This window comes from Dreissena polymorpha, chromosome 7, assembly GCF_020536995.1.
Source record: "Dreissena polymorpha isolate Duluth1 chromosome 7, UMN_Dpol_1.0, whole genome shotgun sequence".
Classification (NCBI taxonomy): Eukaryota; Metazoa; Mollusca; class Bivalvia; order Myida; family Dreissenidae; genus Dreissena; species Dreissena polymorpha.
Window position 1 is genome coordinate 104,168,337 of NC_068361.1, and position 18,841 is coordinate 104,187,177.

The following is an 18,841-nucleotide window of genomic DNA, read 5'->3' on the forward strand; positions in this document are numbered from 1 at the left end:
TGATTATATCACGATTTATCTCTTAACACAATACCACATCTTCACTAATAGCCTTATTCATTAATATTAAAAATAGCAAAAAAACATCATTGAATGTGGTTTCGTTCAAAAACTAAGGTAACAAATCTCTTAGTATAATCGTTATAACACACCGGATATGTGTCCTAAATACACACCATTGTTTTTGAAATATTTTATCAGCATATAGAATATAATCTTTATTAAGTATGTGACGATAGAGCCTCATATATTTTGTAGAATGCATGTCTTTAAATATAAAAATATAATGTTATTATTGTTGAACATGGGATTTATGACTTGTTGTCTACAATATCAATTATTTCGATTTCATTATACGTCGTATTCAACAACAATCCCAGTATTTCCAGACAAAGAGATTGATTGTGCTGAAAGACTGATCTGATTAAAATTACCATTACATGATGTACACAGCGTAGTGTTATATGCTCTCGAACTTATTTTTCTCTCTCCATCGTACCGCTATACCAATTATTGTGTAAAGATGGAATAATAGTACAGTGGAACACCTTTAAACCGGATCCTCTTTATACCGGAATCCTCTCTAAACCGGACAAATTGTCCGGTTCCATTTTTTTCCCTATAATATCATGCGTAAAATATCTCCTCGAGACCGGAATCCCCTCAATTCCGAATACCGGTTATTCTTTGGATCAAAATTGGGTCATTCCATACGTAATTGTACCCCGCTAAACCGCTCAGGGCCGGTTTATCGCACCTCAGACCTAGTGTCGAAAAGTTGTGAATAGCGAATTAAAGACGCGTGAAATTAATAAAGGTGGTAGAAAATTTGTAAACTGTAAAATTCTCAAACCAATTTAAAGATACTTGTCCTGTGATGTATATATCGATCAATAGAGGTGATAATACTGATTATAATTACTGATAACAAACATAGAGTTCTTTAGTGTGTATTGTTGTTGATGCAGGAAGCCGTGTTACATTTTAATAATCTTAATGCTATTATATTTTGTGTAGTTTATTACAAATTCTAATTTAGTGTTATATAAAATGGTGATTTGCAGAGTTCTTGAAGCAGTTGCATCTAATTAGATATTCATTTAGATTTTCAAATTGGTTATTAAGATAACTAAGACTAAAATGTCCGAACCTCCTTCTAAGCAAAGGCGCGGGAATTTTGTCTCTAGAAGACAAAATCAAATTGATAAAAGAATCAGAGATGTTCCCTAAACCTACACTCAAGATTCTGTCAGAGAAATATAGGGCAGGAAAGTTGACGATCGGGGATATCGTGCGAAAAAAGTATGCGTACATATCTAATTGGGAAAACTCTTCACTAAACAAAAGTCGGTTTAACAATGAAATGAAATTTAGAAACATCAATGAACTTGTATGGGACTGGTTCTGTATCGTAAGGGCTAAGTCATTGCCGATCTCTGGTCCGATCATACAGGAAAAGGCATGGGGCTTTGCTCAGGAACTAGGAATTAGTGACTTTAAAGCGTCTAATAGGTGGCTGTGTCGTTGGAAGATGTTTTTTAGTGTAAAAAGGAACTAAATTCACCTAAAAATGCATACATGTGTAAAATTGTTTGTTTTTCAGGTTGCACTGTTTGTTTTATGTTGTGAATGATATTGCTTTCGAATCAATAGATTAAGTGACATGTGTTGTTCTTATGTGATGCAGTATCAATAAATGTTATATGTAAATAAACTATTAAATTTTGATGAAAGTGTTTTTTCCACATCCGCTATGTACTTGAGCTTCTGAAAGTAAAATAGACAATGTCCCCTCTAAACCGGAATCCTCTCTAAACCGGAATTTCCTCTTGGTCCCGGGGATGTCCGGTTTAGAGGGGTTCCATTGTACATGTACCGCACAGTTTATCTCATTTAAGCAAAATTATTTTGCTGAAATTTAACTGCCTTTATTAAATTTAAGTCCCATTATTATCACTATACAAACCAATGACCCAACGAAGACCCATAAGTTCGATGATTTGTACAGCACGCTGAACTTTATCACTGCTTGAAATTAGTTCAAGTGGTGCTTTGTAAATATGAGTTCACCACGCATGTATCTATAAATTATCTTTAAGAAGAATTTCTCTACCACTTCAAATCACGCACTGGCTTTGCTAAAACTTTAATAGATTCTTTATGCTAAAATATGTATTTGTGTATGCTTTCAATCCATAACATTTTAATTATACGATATCACAACAATAATCCGTATATGCCGGTGACGAAATTCAACAAGAGCACCGCATAACGGGTGCCACGCTCGCTTGCGAAAGCTTGTCAGATTTTTTTAGAGGTCACAGTGACCTGGACCTTTGACCTAGTGACCCAAAAATGGGTGTGGCGTGTAGAACTCATCAAGGTGCATCTACATATGAAGTTTCAAAGTTGTAGGTGGAAGCACTTTGATGTTAGAGGAAAATGTCAAGGTTTTAGCATGGCGGACGCCGGACGGCGGACGACGAGCTGGCTATGACAATACCTCGGGTTTTCTCCGAAAACAGACGATATCATAAATAAATCACATAATTAATTGCATTACTACATAAGCGATAGAAACAGATGGCGTGAACGTTGGTGAAACCCACTTCTCAAATCAATACATTTATCACAATACTGTCTACGCTCATTTAGAAAGCGAAACAAAACCAAATAAATAAAGCGGAGGATATGACAAAACGATATTAAACGTCCATATACAAAATGCGGATTTATATAGCAATAAATAATCATCGCGTGCATTTAGATATGAACTTATTTATTTTATTCGCCATTGAAATAAATCTGCATTTAATTATTTGAATATGAATTTTCTCACTTAAGTGTACCTGGTAAATGTTAACAACTGTTGACTTGTATTTCGGTGTTAGAACTGTTTTCTTTAGCTGTTAAAAGAGGCTATACAACTCAACTCAGTATACACATATAAACAAAGTAACATTTCAGCCGACCAGCAAGAAAAAACCTTAGTATAATGTGTGGTCTTTTATTTACGGCAAAAAAGAAATTACTAGTCAGTAAGACCTATACGACAATAAGGCGTTACTATACTTATGACAGACTTCAAAGACTCAAAATATGAGCATATCGATGATGTGTACGGGAAACAAACTACCGCATTTACACAGATATAATCAAACTGTTGCAGGAAATAAATATACGCACAGCAAATCTGAATTTGCACCAAATGTTTATAATTATATAATATACTTGCAGGGAACATATGAGCAGTGCTCTTTGAAAATGGGGTTTAACGCATGCACGTCCCAGATTAACCTGCGCATTCCGCACAGGCTAGTCAGGGACGACACTTTCCGCATAAACTGGAAACTTTCTGTAAACGGAAAATACCATTAAAGCGGACAGTGTCGTCCCTGATTAGCCTGTTCGGACTGCGCACATGCATTAATCACCCTTTCACAGAGCACAGCTAATATAAATACCTTTATACCAAAGCATATCACCATCATAACCAAGGTGAAGAAGCAATGACTTATAATTAGCATTATGTTAAACTAACGATTCAAATATATTTATACAATTTCAGATAACATTTGTCTAAGCCACCAACAAATGCTAGTTTATCATTGGTCTCGTTGAAGCACAAACCACGCGGAAAATCAATTTCCTTTAACAAAAGAGATCTTTTATATTTACCCGTTGGACTAATTTGATGTATGTTACCAGATAGGCATGCTACATATACATCACCACTAGGATCCACGGCACATGCTTATGGATTATTGCTCTGATACTCAAACAACGTTTTTCCATGAAAATTAATTGCAGTAATTTTATTAAAAATTGTATCTGTAAGTAACAATATACGAAAATTAACATGCACCACAATATGATGTGATGACGTTATACAATTTTTTATTTCTGGGCTTACATCGAGGGTATGTAACAAACTCCCATCGTTATTAAGAACGTCTATTTGTCCCTCAGTATTTGCCAAACAGATGTACTGGTTTAATGCGGTATCCATAGCGACATCCTTATATGGGACGTTCGTTGTCATGTGCGCTACCAAGTGTACGTTTCCATGGCGAAGCTGTGCAAATGAAATCTTGCGTTGACGTGGGAAAGTTATCACCATGTCGTTTGGACCTGTCTTAGAAACTGACCAAGGCATTGACTTACAATTGATCATCGATAATACAGTTTTGTGGTCTTCATGGAATACTACTAAAGACGGCGATGTATCCAATGCTACAACAATATGATGGTCTATCCATATGCAAGAATAAATATTATTATTACTATTAATCAGCTTCATTTCATCGAGACTGATTTCAGACTGAAACTGTAGACTTCGCTCTGCGTATATTGAGGTTTGCTTGATAGCAGAGTCTGAACCTTTCTCGCTTACATCACAAACCATGTCGTCAATTTGCAAAGAATTCCGGATTTTTATTAGTAAAGTATCTAAACACGTATTCGCAGTACATTTAAAGGAAGACTGAGTACGACTTCTGCCAATATCAACGACCGATGCTTGGAGACGAGCTTGTGGTTCTTTTTTAATTTTACGTTGCACTAAAACTGTGTGAACTTCTGTTCCAAACTTCTCAACTTGTTCAATGGAAGACGATTGGTGTTCAGTGTCATTCAATGTATGACGTACGCTTTCTCTCTGTACGCTTATTTTTTCGAATACCACTTTCTTTTTATCAGCAATTGACGACAACACCGTTTCCTCAATCTTATTATACGTGTCCAGTAGTTTCTATTTTACATCTTGAAGTAATAACATTGCTTTACGTTCGCTTTCGGCTATCAGTTCTTCGTGTTTGCGTTCATGTTCCAAAAGACTCTCGCAATTCTGTTGCATTTCACGCAACACAGATTTCAACCCAGAACAATCCATTTTTATATTATGCAGTATGTCAGACAGTTGTTTTATTTCCTCGCACTTTCTGTGGTCGGCCATAGCACACTTGTTACAGCATGTCACATCGTGGTCTTTACACAGGTAGACAACTTCTTCCTTTTCATGATTAGGACAAGCATGCAAGCTCTTCAGAAGGTCGTTTATTTCCTTGGGAGGTAAATCCGTGAGGTCACACAACTTGTGATGCTTTAAAACTTTTCTCCTTCCATGATCCAGTTTACACTTCTCACATAGTGGTTCCTCACACACTGTACAGTAGGAAACACCATCTGTCTCTATGGTTTCTTGCAGACACGGTCCACATAATTGTTTGCTCACAGACATTTTGAGTAATAGCGACGCAGCATTGAATATGTTTATCGGGTCTAAATCGAAACTAGAGGTTCGTTATAACTGGTTTAAACACGAATTGCTGTGTATTCGTTCTTCCTTAAACATCACGTGAGTTTAATGATAACGCTGTGTCAGCCGTTTATGTAAGCGTCCAATCAAATTTGAGAAAACCAGAATGCCTTAAGCTTTGCGAAGTAAAACGTGCAATCTACATTCAGGTATCACATTTTTTGTTTTGTAAAGTATGCGTATGAAAAGGGATACTACAGTGCGTTTGCAAACTGCGTGTTCAGCTTGAATCAATTTTATCTGGCAGGAAAGGCTTGAGGAAGAGAACAGTTTTTCACTCAACTCTCGACATCAAAACAGTGCGTGTGTGTGCCCCTCTATATTTAGAAAATTGTCAGCGCTACAGCATGTGTACTTAAATGCTATGTTCTTATATTAGTTAGTACTACCATATTGCATTATGTGTACTAGTATACTATGGATCATACAAGTCTTGTTTTTTTCCCTATCCTGATATTACTTTAGACCAAGTCAAAATTGAAAATCGTCCTCAAGAACGTTCAAGTATTGCATTTGATGTTTTGAAACGGTATCTTTTTATGCTTGTGCCATCTCCCTGCTTTGACTTCAAGTCTATAGACAGGTACACTAAAACGAGTTAACGCAATTTTTTTTATACATTTACCATATTAATATGGTTGGAACTTAAAGCGACTGTAAAGGCTGTAACTTCTACCTCTGGTCGTATTTTGCATTTCATTTGACCAGGTTTGCACACACATATACAAACATATCAGATATTCGTTGTTTAGCTATGGATAAAAATATATTAATATCTCATACCCCAAATATACTTCACTTAATCCTAATGTGTCTAATAAATGCTTGATATATTTAACCAGTACCAGTTTTGGGGGTGTATATCATAATCATGTAAGAACATATCATAAACGATTGTTATGTACTTGACATTATCAAATTGTCAGATTTCAAACCAGTACTTTGAAACACACACGAGACGGGTATTTATTAACGGTACACGTCCTAGTTCTCCGTGAATGAAATTAATTTGTGCTTGCAACCTGATACCTAATACTTGTTTAAGGTATCATATATGTAGTATTACAATCTGAACACCATTATTTATCACACATACTTCACATCCATACCTTTGAATAGTTTCAATAAGTTTATTTTAAAGATGGAGTCTATGAATAACGGATATATCTGGGTATTTAACTAAATTTCTCTTCAGCTTGTATATTGCTCTATTAGTCTGCCCTTAGAGAGCGTAATTATGCATGGTGCATCGTTCTTAAATTTCCAAGTCTATACACATAAACAAGCATGTTTCAATTACATTTGTTTTGCCTCACGAAGTTTTGTCAGCGTCACCAGATGCAAACTAGAGATATGACAGTAAACTGAGCGTTTTGATGTTTGTAATTTATCCATTTGTAATTGTTTATACATTCTGATAGTCACGAAAATCAGGTATTTTGATACGCCTTTACAAAAGCAGTTTTGTATGAAAATTCTAATATTTGTATAAGCTCAACGTTCTCAGCAGACATCTGTCAGTACATGGTTACTTTGTTATTTCGTCACTAGGTGTAATACTATATAACTAATGGTACTTTATGCAGTTTTGCTGACATATGATTCAACAAGATAATAAATTATGCAGTATTTAATCGAAGTCATTTGGTGATAAGTCCCTGTGAAGTTAACTTTAATTTCCATAATCGCTATTCATTAAATAAATGTGTTTCCAAAACGAATTTTTCACAAATTATGTATTTATCTTTCAGCAAGCTTCTTCATATCATTGGTAAATAACATTGACTCACGTCGTACAACATTGACTCACGTCGTACAACATTGACTCACGTCGTAAACAACATTGACTCACGTCGTACAACATTGACTCACGTCGTACAACATTGACTCACGTCGTAAACAACATTGACTCACGTCGTACAACATTGACTCACGTCGTACAACATTGACTCACGTCGTACAACATTGACTCACGTCGTACAACATTGACTCACGTCGTACAACATTGACTCACGTCGTACAACATTGACTCACGTCGTACAACATTGACTCACGTCGTACAACATTGACTCACGTCGTACAACATTGACTCACGTCGTACAACATTGACTCACGTCGTACAACATTGACTCACGTCGTACAACATTGACTCACGTCGTACAACATTGACTCACGTCGTACAACATTGACTCACGTCGTACAACATTGACTCACGTCGTACAACATTGACTCACGTCGTACAACATTGACTCACGTCGTATTTTAACATGTCTGCATAAATAGTATACTATGAAGTCTAACAGGTCAACGTTTAATAGCATTATAAATCAGTTTATTTTTTTCAATGCAAAATAAAAACCATATGTGTTTTGAATTTAAGACGAATTTAAAGATCACTTGTTGTAATACACATCGGTATCTAAATATCATTTTTTATGTTATTTGGTTTAAAAGGTATGTTCAAAGTAAAAGCCAAACATTACAAACACGTATGAAAACAACCCATAATTATCCTTTTCTGATAACTTTTTTATCAAGTAATAATATTGATTATATCACGATTTATCTCTTGACACAATACCACATCTTCACTAATAGCCTTATTCATGAATATTGAAAATAGCAAAAAAAACATCATTGAATGTGGTTTCGTTCAAAAACTAAGGTAACAAATCTCTTAGTATGACCGTTATTACACACCGGATATGTGTCCTAAATACACACCATTGTTTTTGAAATATTTTATCAGCATAAAGAATATAATCTTCATTAAGTATGTGACGATAGAACTTTCGTAGAATGCATGTCTTTAAATATATAAAAATATAATGTTATTATTGTGGAACATGGGATTTATCTTACAAGGATAAACACGGCGGCAATGCCGAGTTTTAGGAAAGTATAGTGCCGGGCTTGATATACTTCTTAATATACTATTAAACACATTTCAGTAAAATTATCTCATTCTTATAAATCTTGAATACAGTATGACACAAGGCTAAATCTTAGAAAAAACCGTTGAACCACTCTAGTGGTAACATGTATGATTCAATTATAATGCAACTTGGTGAGAATGTTGTACAAAATCTAGGCATATTTAGCATCTGGATCACGGGACGCCAGTACTTCCTCTTTGAGTTGTTTATACAAGCCAAAGAGTTTCTTTTAATGATATTGCCTTACTTTTCCTTTAGGCTATAATTGCATCATGTTACTTTCGTGTACCCAAAACCTCTCTCCTTGCTGTTGTAATTAACGCAACTCTGTTTCAATCCGGAATAATCATCTTTTATGTCATGCAAAATATCCGACAGTACCTTAACTTCATCGCACTTCCTGTGATAAGCCATAGCACACTTAATCCAGCATGTCATGTGATCTTTGCTTACACCACTTCTTGATTTTCGTGATTCGGACAGGCAATTTAATTCTTTAGAAGATAATGTTCAGGCACATCCGTGAGATCTCACAACTTTTGGTGCTTGGAAACCTTTACATTTCTGTCTCAGACTGTCTACATTTTTCACAGTGCGGTTCCTCACAATCTCTGCAATACACAATTCCTTCATTTCTTATGTTCTCATCAAAACAAGATCCAAATCACCGTATGCAAAAAAGACATTTTGAGAACAATATCACACAGTTATAAATGTGTACTTAACATCGTAATCGAAATTCGGACGTAATTGCCCGACGTGTATATACTTTTTAGTTTTAGTTTTTGCGCGTAACACCTTACGTACACAAATGCATGGTTAGAAATTAAAATTATTACACATATGTTATTGTTTTTAATGTTTTGTTGTCAGTGGTGAAGTTTGTGTTCTGGAAAAAATGTATTCCCGATAATCATTATTAATAGCATTTGAACGTATTGTTGTCAGCCCTGTTTTGTTGTTTTAATTATGCGTTCTGTTTTGATTTAAGCATTGCTTAAAAGATTCGGTCACGAAACAAGTGTGTCAACAAACCTCACTCTAAAACGCATAATTTAAAATTGATACTTAAAGTAACGAAACAGGCATAACTTTGTTAAAACCATAACGCCTACATGTTCTATGAAAAAGACGTTTACATAGCTGTACCGACTTTACACAGTTATATGATTTTTATATACGTGCTAGTATTTTGAAATTTAATCCATCCACGTCTTATATGTGCACATGTCCCGTGTTTCAAGTACATGTACTCATGTACCTGCCATAATTTAATCGTGATATACATAATTATTCCCCATGTGAAGATAAGGCGGCATATTTCAGTGCATTCGTCTGTCGTTTTTTGTTAATACCAATATTAAAAAGAAGCAGACTTCAAATTATGACAAACTACGATCACCCATTTGGATTCCATCCGACCCTACACCGTAAAATTCGGTCTCTTGGATGGTTGATGTGTTTACATAGGCATTATTTAAAAAAATGATTGTAGTATGTATTTTGATTTTGTTTGTATAATCTATATGGTCGTCGATTATTTTTCAAAAGGCATTTTCTTATCACAAAGAATATAAGAAGAAAGAACAGAAAATCGACATCTATTTAAATTCTTAAACCTTCAACTACTGTTGTTGCGTCTTCGATGAAATTGCTTGTAGTACAAAGCAAGTATGGGTAGGTGACATTATACCAGAGCTTGTTCTCGATTTATTATTGCTATCGTATACACTTAGATAACAAACAGTCGACTTTTTGTTACATTATTAATACAAACGGTTCATCTCACAAATCAAGGGCATTTACTCTCTTTGAGAATATTAGAACCCAGAAAAGAGTAGTCTATTAATCAACTTGATTTTAATGATATCACACATGCATTTTCACCGATTGCTATATTGTAAATTTTGACAATGAATAAAAAGTAAATGTGGATATGCCAAGCCGAATATTCAGCCTTTTCTCTGCAAATGCCTTGAGTAATGTTTTACCTAGACTTTCACAGGTTAATAACTCATCTGTGATATCATTAGTTGCAACGTCTTTAGATGCTATTGAGAACAGTCTGTTCTCCCTTCCTGCACTCCGAATATATCATATGAACCAAAGAGCTGCATCATTTTCTTGATGCACTCTTCCTCTGTAACTCTTGAACGAGTTCCATCTGCTCTCTTCGTCAGCATCATTTTGATTGAACATTTTAATGGTACTATTGGAAACCTCAGATTTAACTGACCACGTAATACAAAATATATTTTGCCTGTTCCTGTCTTGTTATTCCAATAATACCCCCTGTCGTTTTACATATTCTGCTTATCTAATCAGTAGCTTGGTCGACAGGTACCACGTTGAATTACCATTCGCCTATTCTTTGTAATTTAATGAACTTCATAAGGATGTCAACCAAATGAAGGTAGGAATTCCAGATAGAAAAGTTTTTCACTTCACTTCTCTCTTTGTCGAATTTATCTAGTAATTCACCAGGGATTCGATCAGCAGTATAAGGTACATGTGTATATGCAGTTTAAACAGAATGAAGAATGTATACTTTAAAACAATGTAATAACACACTGAAATACACAAATGAGTTTCAGTTTTTTTTAAGAGTACGTTGTTCTTCATTATATATAATGGATCCTTTTAAATTTAATTTTTACTTTACAAATATGTTTATACAGTTAATAAAAAATTAGCAAAACTATTCCATTGTTTAAAAAATACTTTTTGAACATAAAATTTAATTCTGTTGATTTTCAATGCCAGTTGTCATGTTTATTTTGGCATAAAAGTGCACTAAATGACCTATATAAGTGAACACTAGAATTGATAAAATAGATCCAAGAAGGTTTATTTTCAGACAATATTACTACCTTAAACTTTTCAATTTTTGTTATAAATCACAATGAGATGTATTTCATTTCTTAAATAACTGAAAACTGTACCCAATGAACTTTGACCTATTTTAAAGGATGCCAAGCACCTGAGAAGGTGACATCCCCTCTAGATTTTCAGCAGAGGGTATGTAGATAACAAAAAAGTTGAAAAAACATAAAACGAAGCCATGCCTAAAAAATACCAACCAACATTTTTTCCAGGCACATTTCTCAGATTTTTAGGTTAACTAGAAATTTCGAAAACAATTTAAGTGAAATGCTGAAACCAACAGCCGCACATTTATCGAAATATTATTTTTCATTAAAAATGAATCCAAGCAATTTAAAGTCACAAGGATGGATCGGCAACAATCTAAATGCACTCTGTATGTCCATTTTAAACAAAAAGCAATTTTTACAGAGATCCTGAATCATATAAATTGCTTCGTCAAAATTCGAAAAATTAATTGAACATTTTTGGGGATCGATATAATCATTAACTGAATTTCAAGATGGATATGACAAATGATTGATTAATCTATACTCGCCCGGTGATTTGTTTCGGTACTATGTCTATTGGAGGAACAGAGTTGTTAGCGGAAACTCAATAAATGGACCCGCGACACGACCGCCTGAATTTCGTTATCAATTTTTTTGTTGAACTGCTGACGCATATTGAGCAGCAGATTTAAGGTTTTTGGAAAATCTGGCCTTTAGTTCGCCTTCATAGCTTAGCCTAAAGCCATTTTGAAACCTGACAAAAGTACATCAACGGAATTGTAATTTTTTAGCCATGACTCTAAAACTTCTACTATAATTTGAGACGGAGCAAATGAAAAAGCCCGGCTATCAGAGACCATAGCCGCCCCTTCTGGGTCTATGAAACGGCCTTGACATTGAGGCACCACTTGGTTGGCCGCGAAAGCGGCTGACCGCTGAATTGAATGTTTGGTTGGCGATACGTATTTGACAGAGCAAAAAGCCTCTTATATACCGAAGAACATGACCTGAAGGGGTGGTTAGTACCGCAGTTGACATACACGTTTTTATATTTACAATTGTGACCAAATCGACATGATTTTTTTAGGAAGTCCCGACAAATGTACCGTCCCGTTTGCACTTGTTTCTCTCAATGACCAGCATCTAAGCCACCCATCATGATTAAGCGCTGACCATGAAGAAGGCATGACAGCCTGTCTAGACCGAAACTGGTGGTCGTTTTCCTTCCAAAAATCCCCCATGCCTTGCTGCACACTCTCTTACCGTATAATAAACATAGTGCAACATTTCGTGAAGCCTCTGAGGTTGAGCAGATAAATAAATGTCCATGAAAATCACAAATGCATCTGACCAACGTTCGATAGAATTAATTACATCTTTGCATTCCTTTGGACGACTTTCTAACGACCCATAATTGAAAACGGAAACTGAACCCCCGATTATGTTATCATCTAGCTCAACTGCCCCTTTAAGCAATAATGCAAGATCAACATATTCGGCACAACAAATACGCTGTTTAAGCGACGCAGGCACGTGGATTGATACATCATCATTAGTTTGTCTAGGCAGTATAGAAATGCTTTGAAAGTTGAAATTCATGCGCGACAGACTTGACCTAAGTAAATTATCGTTTGCAATGCACGATAGTGCATCGTGCTCACCCACGTTGTGACCACGTTGTAGCCCATCGACTCTGAGGAAAATATCACAAAATCTACATCATTTGCGGCGCTAACGTATGCGCGTCGACGTTTTGAAGGTGGCGCTCTAGCGGGTACCGCCTCTGGTTCTAGACCAGGAACAGGGGCTAGTGCCGGCCCTGCTACCGGCGCCGTTTCCGCCGCAGCCATTTTACGCCGTCAATACCTTTGTTCATTCGCCGATGCCGTATCTACCGACGCAAGCATCCCCGTCCCTCTCTCTGCCCCTGTTTCGCTACGGCTTGCCTTGTCCGTCTTCGCACGCCACGACCTGTACCCGACATTATAGATTTCTGTTTTATGAATGTGTATACACGCGTTTTACAGCCAAAGCTATTTCGCAAAAGGACGAGATACGAGAAACCCGAGCTAATAAACCGTATTGGTGATGTAAGACAGTCACTACTTCAATCGATTTCACGCATGGATTATTGTCGTCTGCTTTGTATCGTATCATCGATACGATATTTAAACATTTATCTACCGGAGACACGAATTGGCTTATTCAAATTAGAGAAATGAATTCTTATAGAAATTTTTAATATTGTTTTAATTTGAAGTCCACGAATTATAATGTCCACTTAATTGCCATGGTTGTGAAAATCACGAAATGTCATGTCGACAAATACAAATGATATAGCAGATATATTACACTTGTTTACTAATATGTGTTAATGTATAGATATTAAAAGAAGTCATTTTAAGTTAATTTCTAGATTTAACTTCTGTTTTTTTAGTTTTTTTTTTCAGTTTTTATTGTTAAGTTTAATCTTTAATTTATATTTTGGAAGCAATATAAATTAGATTCGTGTATTGGTGTCAAACAGTAAGTGTAAGTCTTAGTTGTTTGCAATAAAGGTCATAATACACATTAAGTATATAATTTGTATATCTCACGATATAAACATTTGGTAATGTATATTTTATACAACGGCTTCATCTATTTTAAAAAGCTATCTATCTATACCAAGTCTGGTGTTATGCTTGGTAATAAAAACGGTACGCTTAAGCCTACTGAGCTATTCCGCCGAATACACATACTTCAAGTATTTTATACATTATATAAGCAATCTTCGTAGTTATACAAAATTTAACGACAAAAACAGAACTCTCCAAATTATTCAATCGTTTCGCGTTGCAACGCTTTATAATTTTTAGGTTTTATAATCGTCAAAAGATGCATATAATGGCTATATTAAAGCATGGTAAATGTTCAGTATTACTGTTTCCTCACAAATATCATAACTAACACGAAAATTTGCGAATCTGAAACAACTTTTTTCAATTTTGTCAATTTACCAAAGCGTGAAAAGATCCCTTTAAAGGAAGACATGAGCAACCAAACACACAACAGATAAATGATGCTAGTATAGAAAGTTACTTTTTTAAACCAAATATCAATGCATACATAAGTTAATAATTGTACATTATAGTTACATATAAAACACAGTTTACATGTTGCATTGAGATTACAATAAAAAGTACGCTTTCAAAATCAACTTTCAATTGGAAGTTGTTATTGTTGCGTAAACATGCAAGATTATTTTCAAATCTTTTACCATTTTTTGATAATTTAAAGTCTGATAAAATAATAAAGCATCGTGTAAATATTCACGACGTGTTTTAGCGTCATTTATAACGTGTTGGCTTAGGACAGACAAACACGTTTTGAATTCACTAAACATTGTCTAATTTAAATATTTCAAATTGTGTTTTTAATGAAAATGTGTTACAAATGTTGCTGGTGATTTACAGCTAATAAGGATGTTACTTATTTTAGTATAGATCTGTACGTAGATTACATATATGCATATTATAGCATCAGAGACTTGTTCGTATGTAACAACAATCCCAGTGTTTCCTGACATAGAGATTGATTGTGCTGAAAGACTGATCTGATTAACCCATTTATGCCCAGTGGACTCTCCCATCCTTCTAATTTGGATCAATTTATTTCCAAAATTAGGGGTGTCAAGTATATTTATTTCTATATTCAGAATATTTCATAAAGAAAGTCATTTAAGCAAACAGCGCATACCCAGATGAGACGCCGCATAATGCGGCGTCTCATTTGGGTCTTCGCTGTTTGCAATGTCCTTTTTTCAGGACGCTAGGAATAAATGGGTTAAAATTACCACTACATGATGTACGCAGCGTAGTGTTATATGCTCCTGTAATTTATTTTTCTCTCTTCATTGTACCGCTATACCAATTATTGTGTAAAGATGGAATAATAGTACATTAACCGCACAGTTTATCTCATTTAAGCAAAATTATTTTGCTGAAATTTAACTGCCTTTATTAAATTTAAGTCCCATTATTATCACTATACAAACCAATGACCCAACGAAGACCCACAAGTTCGATGATTTGTACAGCACGCTGAACTTTATCACTGCTTGAAATAAGTTCAAGTGGTGCTTTGTAAATATGAGTACACCACGCATGTATCTATAAATTATCTTTAAGAAGAATTTCTCTACCACTTCAAATCACGCACTGGCTTTGCTAAAACTTTAATAGATTCTAAATGCTAACATATGTATTTGTGTATGCGTTCAATCCATAACATTTTATTAATACGATATCACAACAATAATCCGTGTATGCCGGTGACGAAATTCAACAAGAGCACCGCATAACGGGCGCCACGCTCGGCTGCGAAAGCTTGTCAGAATTATTTTTAGAGGTCACAGTGACCTGGACCTTTGACCTAGTGACCCAAAATGGGCGTGGCGTGTAGAACTCTTCAAGGTGCATCTACATATGAAGTTTCAAAGATGTAGGTGGAAGCACTTTGATGTTAGAGGAAAATGTCAAGGTTTTAGCACGGCGGACGCCGGACGGCGGACGACGAGCTGGCTATGACAATACCTCGGGTTTTCTCCGAAAACAGACAAGCTAATAAATAAATCACATTATTAATTGCATTACTACATAAGCGATAGAAACAGATGGCGTGAAAGTTGGTGAAACCCACTTCTAAAATCAATACATTTATCACAATACTGTCTACGCTCATTTAAAAAGCGAAACAAAACCAAATAAATAAAGCGGAGGATATGACAAAACGAAATTAATCGTCCATATACAAAATGCGGATTTATATTTATATAGCAATAAATAACCATCGTGTGCATTAGGATATGAACTTATTAATTTTATTCGCCATTGAAATAAATCTGCATTTAATTATTTGAATATGAATTTTCTCACTAAAGTGTACCTGGTAAATGTTAACAACTGTTGACTTGTATTTCGGTGTTTAAACTGTTTTCTTTAGCTGTAAAAAGAGGCTATACAACTCAACTCAGTATACACATATAAACAAAGTAACATTTCATCCGACCAGCAAAAAACACCTTAGTATAATGTGTGGTCTTTGATTTACGGCAAAAAAGAAATTACTAAACAGTAAGACCTATACGACAATAAGGCGTTACTATACTCATGACAGACTCCAAAGACTCCAAATATGAGCATATCGATGATGTGTACGGGAAACAAACTACCGCATTTACACAGATATAATCAAACTGTTGCAGGAAATAAATATACGCACAGCAAATCTGAATTTGCAACAAATGTTTATAATAATATAATATACTTGCAGGGAACAAATGAGCAGTACTCTATGAAAATGGGGTTTAATGCATGCGCGTAAAGTGTCGTCCCAGATTAACCTGCACAGTCCGCACAGGCTAGTCAGGGACGACACTTTCCGCATAAACTGGAAACTTTATGTAAACGAAATATACCATTAAAGCGGACAGTGTCGTCCTGATTAGCCTGTTCGGACTGCGCACATGCATTAAACACCCTTTTCACAGAGCACAGCTAATATAAATACCTTTATACCAAAGCATATCATCATCATAACCAAGGTGAAGAAGCAATGACTTATAATTAGCATTGTGTTAAACTAACGATTCAAATATATTTATACAATTTCAGATAACATTTGTCTAAGCCACCAACAATTGCTAGTTTATCAAAGGTGTCGTTAAAGCACAACCCGCGCGGCGCATCTATTTCCTTTAACAAAAGAGATTTTTTATATTGACCCGTGGGACTAATTTGATGTATGTTTCCCGATAGGCATACCGCATATACATCACCACTAGGATCCATGGCACATGCCAATGGTTTATTGTCCGCATATTCAAATAACTTTTTTCCCTGAAAACTAATTGCTGTTATTTCATGTAAAATTTTATTTGTGAGAAACAATATGCGAAAATTAACATGCACAGCAAGATAATGTGATGACGTTATACATTGTTTTATTTCTGAGCTTAAACTAAGGGTATGCAATAAACTCCCATCGTTGTTAAGAACGTCTATTTGTCCCTCAGAATTCGCCAAACAGATGAACTGGTTTAATGCGGTATCTCTAGCGACATCCTTGTATGGGACACTCGTCGTCATTTCCGCTACCAAGTGAACGTTTCCATTGCGAAGCTGTGCAAATGAAATCTTACGTTGACGTGGGAAAGTAATCACCATGTCATTTTGGCCTGTCTTAGAAACTGACCAAGGGATTGACTGACAGTTGAACCTCGATAATACAGTTTCGTTGTCTTCGTGGAATACTACTACAGACGGCGGTGTATCCAATGCGACAACAATGTGATGGTCTATCCAAATGCAAGAATAAGGATAATTATTACTATTACTCAGTTGCTTTTCATCGAGACTGATTTCAGACTGAAGCTGAAGACTTCGTTCTGCGTATATTGAGGCTTGCTTGATATCAGAGTCTGAACCTTTCTCGCTTACATCACAAACCATGTCGTCAATTTGCAAAGAATTCTTGATTTCTATTAGTAAAGTATCCAAACACGTATTCGCAGTACATTTAAAGAAAGACCGAGTTCGGCTTCTGCCAATATCAACGACTGATGATTGGAGTCGAGTTTGTGGTTCTTTTTGAATTTTACGTTGCACTAAAACTGCGTGAACTTCTGTTCCAAACTTCTCAACTTGTTCAATGCATGACGATTGGTGTTCAGTGTCATTCAAAATATGACGTACGCTTTTTTGCTGTACGCTGATTTTTTCGAATATAACTTTCTTTTTATCAGCAATGGACGACAGCACTGTTTCCTCAATCTTATTATACGTGTCCAGTAGTTTCTGTTTAACATCTTGAAGTAATAACATTGCTTTACGTTCGCTTTCGGCTATCAGTTCTTCGTGTTTGCGTTCATGTTCCAAAAGACCCTCGCAATTCTGTTGAATTTCACGCAACACAGATTTCAACCCAGAGCAATCCATTTTATGTCATGCAGTATGTCAGACAGTAGTTTTACTTCCTTGCACTTTCTGTGGTCAGCGATAGCACACTTACTACAGCATGTCACATCGTGTTCTTTGCACAAGTAGGCCAACTCTTCATTTTTGTGATTCGGACAGGCAGTCAAGCTCTTCAGATGTTCTTGCATCTCCTGGGGAGGCACATCCGCAAGGTCACACAACTTGTGGTGCTCTGAAACTTTTATCCTTCCATGATCCTGTTTACACTTGTCACACAGTGGTTCCTGACACACTGTGCAGTAGGCAACTCCATCTGTCTCTAAAGTTCCTCGCAGACAAGGTCCACATACTTGTTTTTTCACAGACATTTTAAGCAATAGTGGTGCAGCGTTGAATATGTGTATCGGGGATCTAAACCGGAACTAGAGGTTCGGTTTAACCGGTTTAAACACGAATAGTTGTTTATTCGTTTTTCCTTAAACCTCACGAGCGTTAAATGATAACGCTTTATCAGCTGTATATATAATCATACTTGACCGAACGATACACTGCGGCTTTCGTCTACTAAATCATCCTCGTCATAATGAGCTACAGCTTTTGTTATTATTGAATAAATATTTTCCTACTGCGTATCACCATTCTCCTCTTCACCCTTGTTTATAATCAATATACATGTAATTATCATCATATTTCTTATTATCCGCATCATCATAAACATAACCAAAATCATTGCCATTTGCATAGTTCTCATTTAATCGT

At 35.6% G+C, this 18,841-nt stretch overlaps 1 protein-coding gene across 2 annotated transcripts; it reads right to left on the reverse strand.

Moving 5' to 3' along the window:
* Positions 1-2,776: 2,776 nt before the first annotated feature.
* On the reverse strand, positions 2,777-18,509 carry LOC127837868 (uncharacterized). Of its 2 annotated transcripts, none has more exons than XR_008029510.1 (2): positions 16,053-18,509; positions 2,777-2,849 (listed from the first exon to the last, which is right to left on the reverse strand). XR_008029510.1 is itself a non-coding variant. In XM_052365294.1 (2 exons), exon 1 carries the CDS (start codon positions 18,101-18,103, stop codon positions 16,757-16,759), a length of 1,347 nt encoding a protein of 448 aa, XP_052221254.1. In that variant the 5' UTR covers positions 18,104-18,509; the 3' UTR covers positions 3,435-3,498; positions 16,711-16,756. The 2 variants fall into 2 exon arrangements, 1 of the variants encoding a protein (XP_052221254.1); XM_052365294.1 differs by lacking the exon at positions 2,777-2,849 and adding an exon at positions 3,435-3,498 and having other exon boundaries at positions 16,711-18,509.
* Between the last annotated feature and the right edge of the window lie 332 nt (positions 18,510-18,841).

What these genes read in the sequence shown, in the direction of transcription:
- LOC127837868 (XM_052365294.1), bottom strand. Translation starts at nt 18,103, where the DNA reads ATGGATTGCTCTGGGTTGAAATCTGTGTTGCGTGAAATTCAACAGAAT.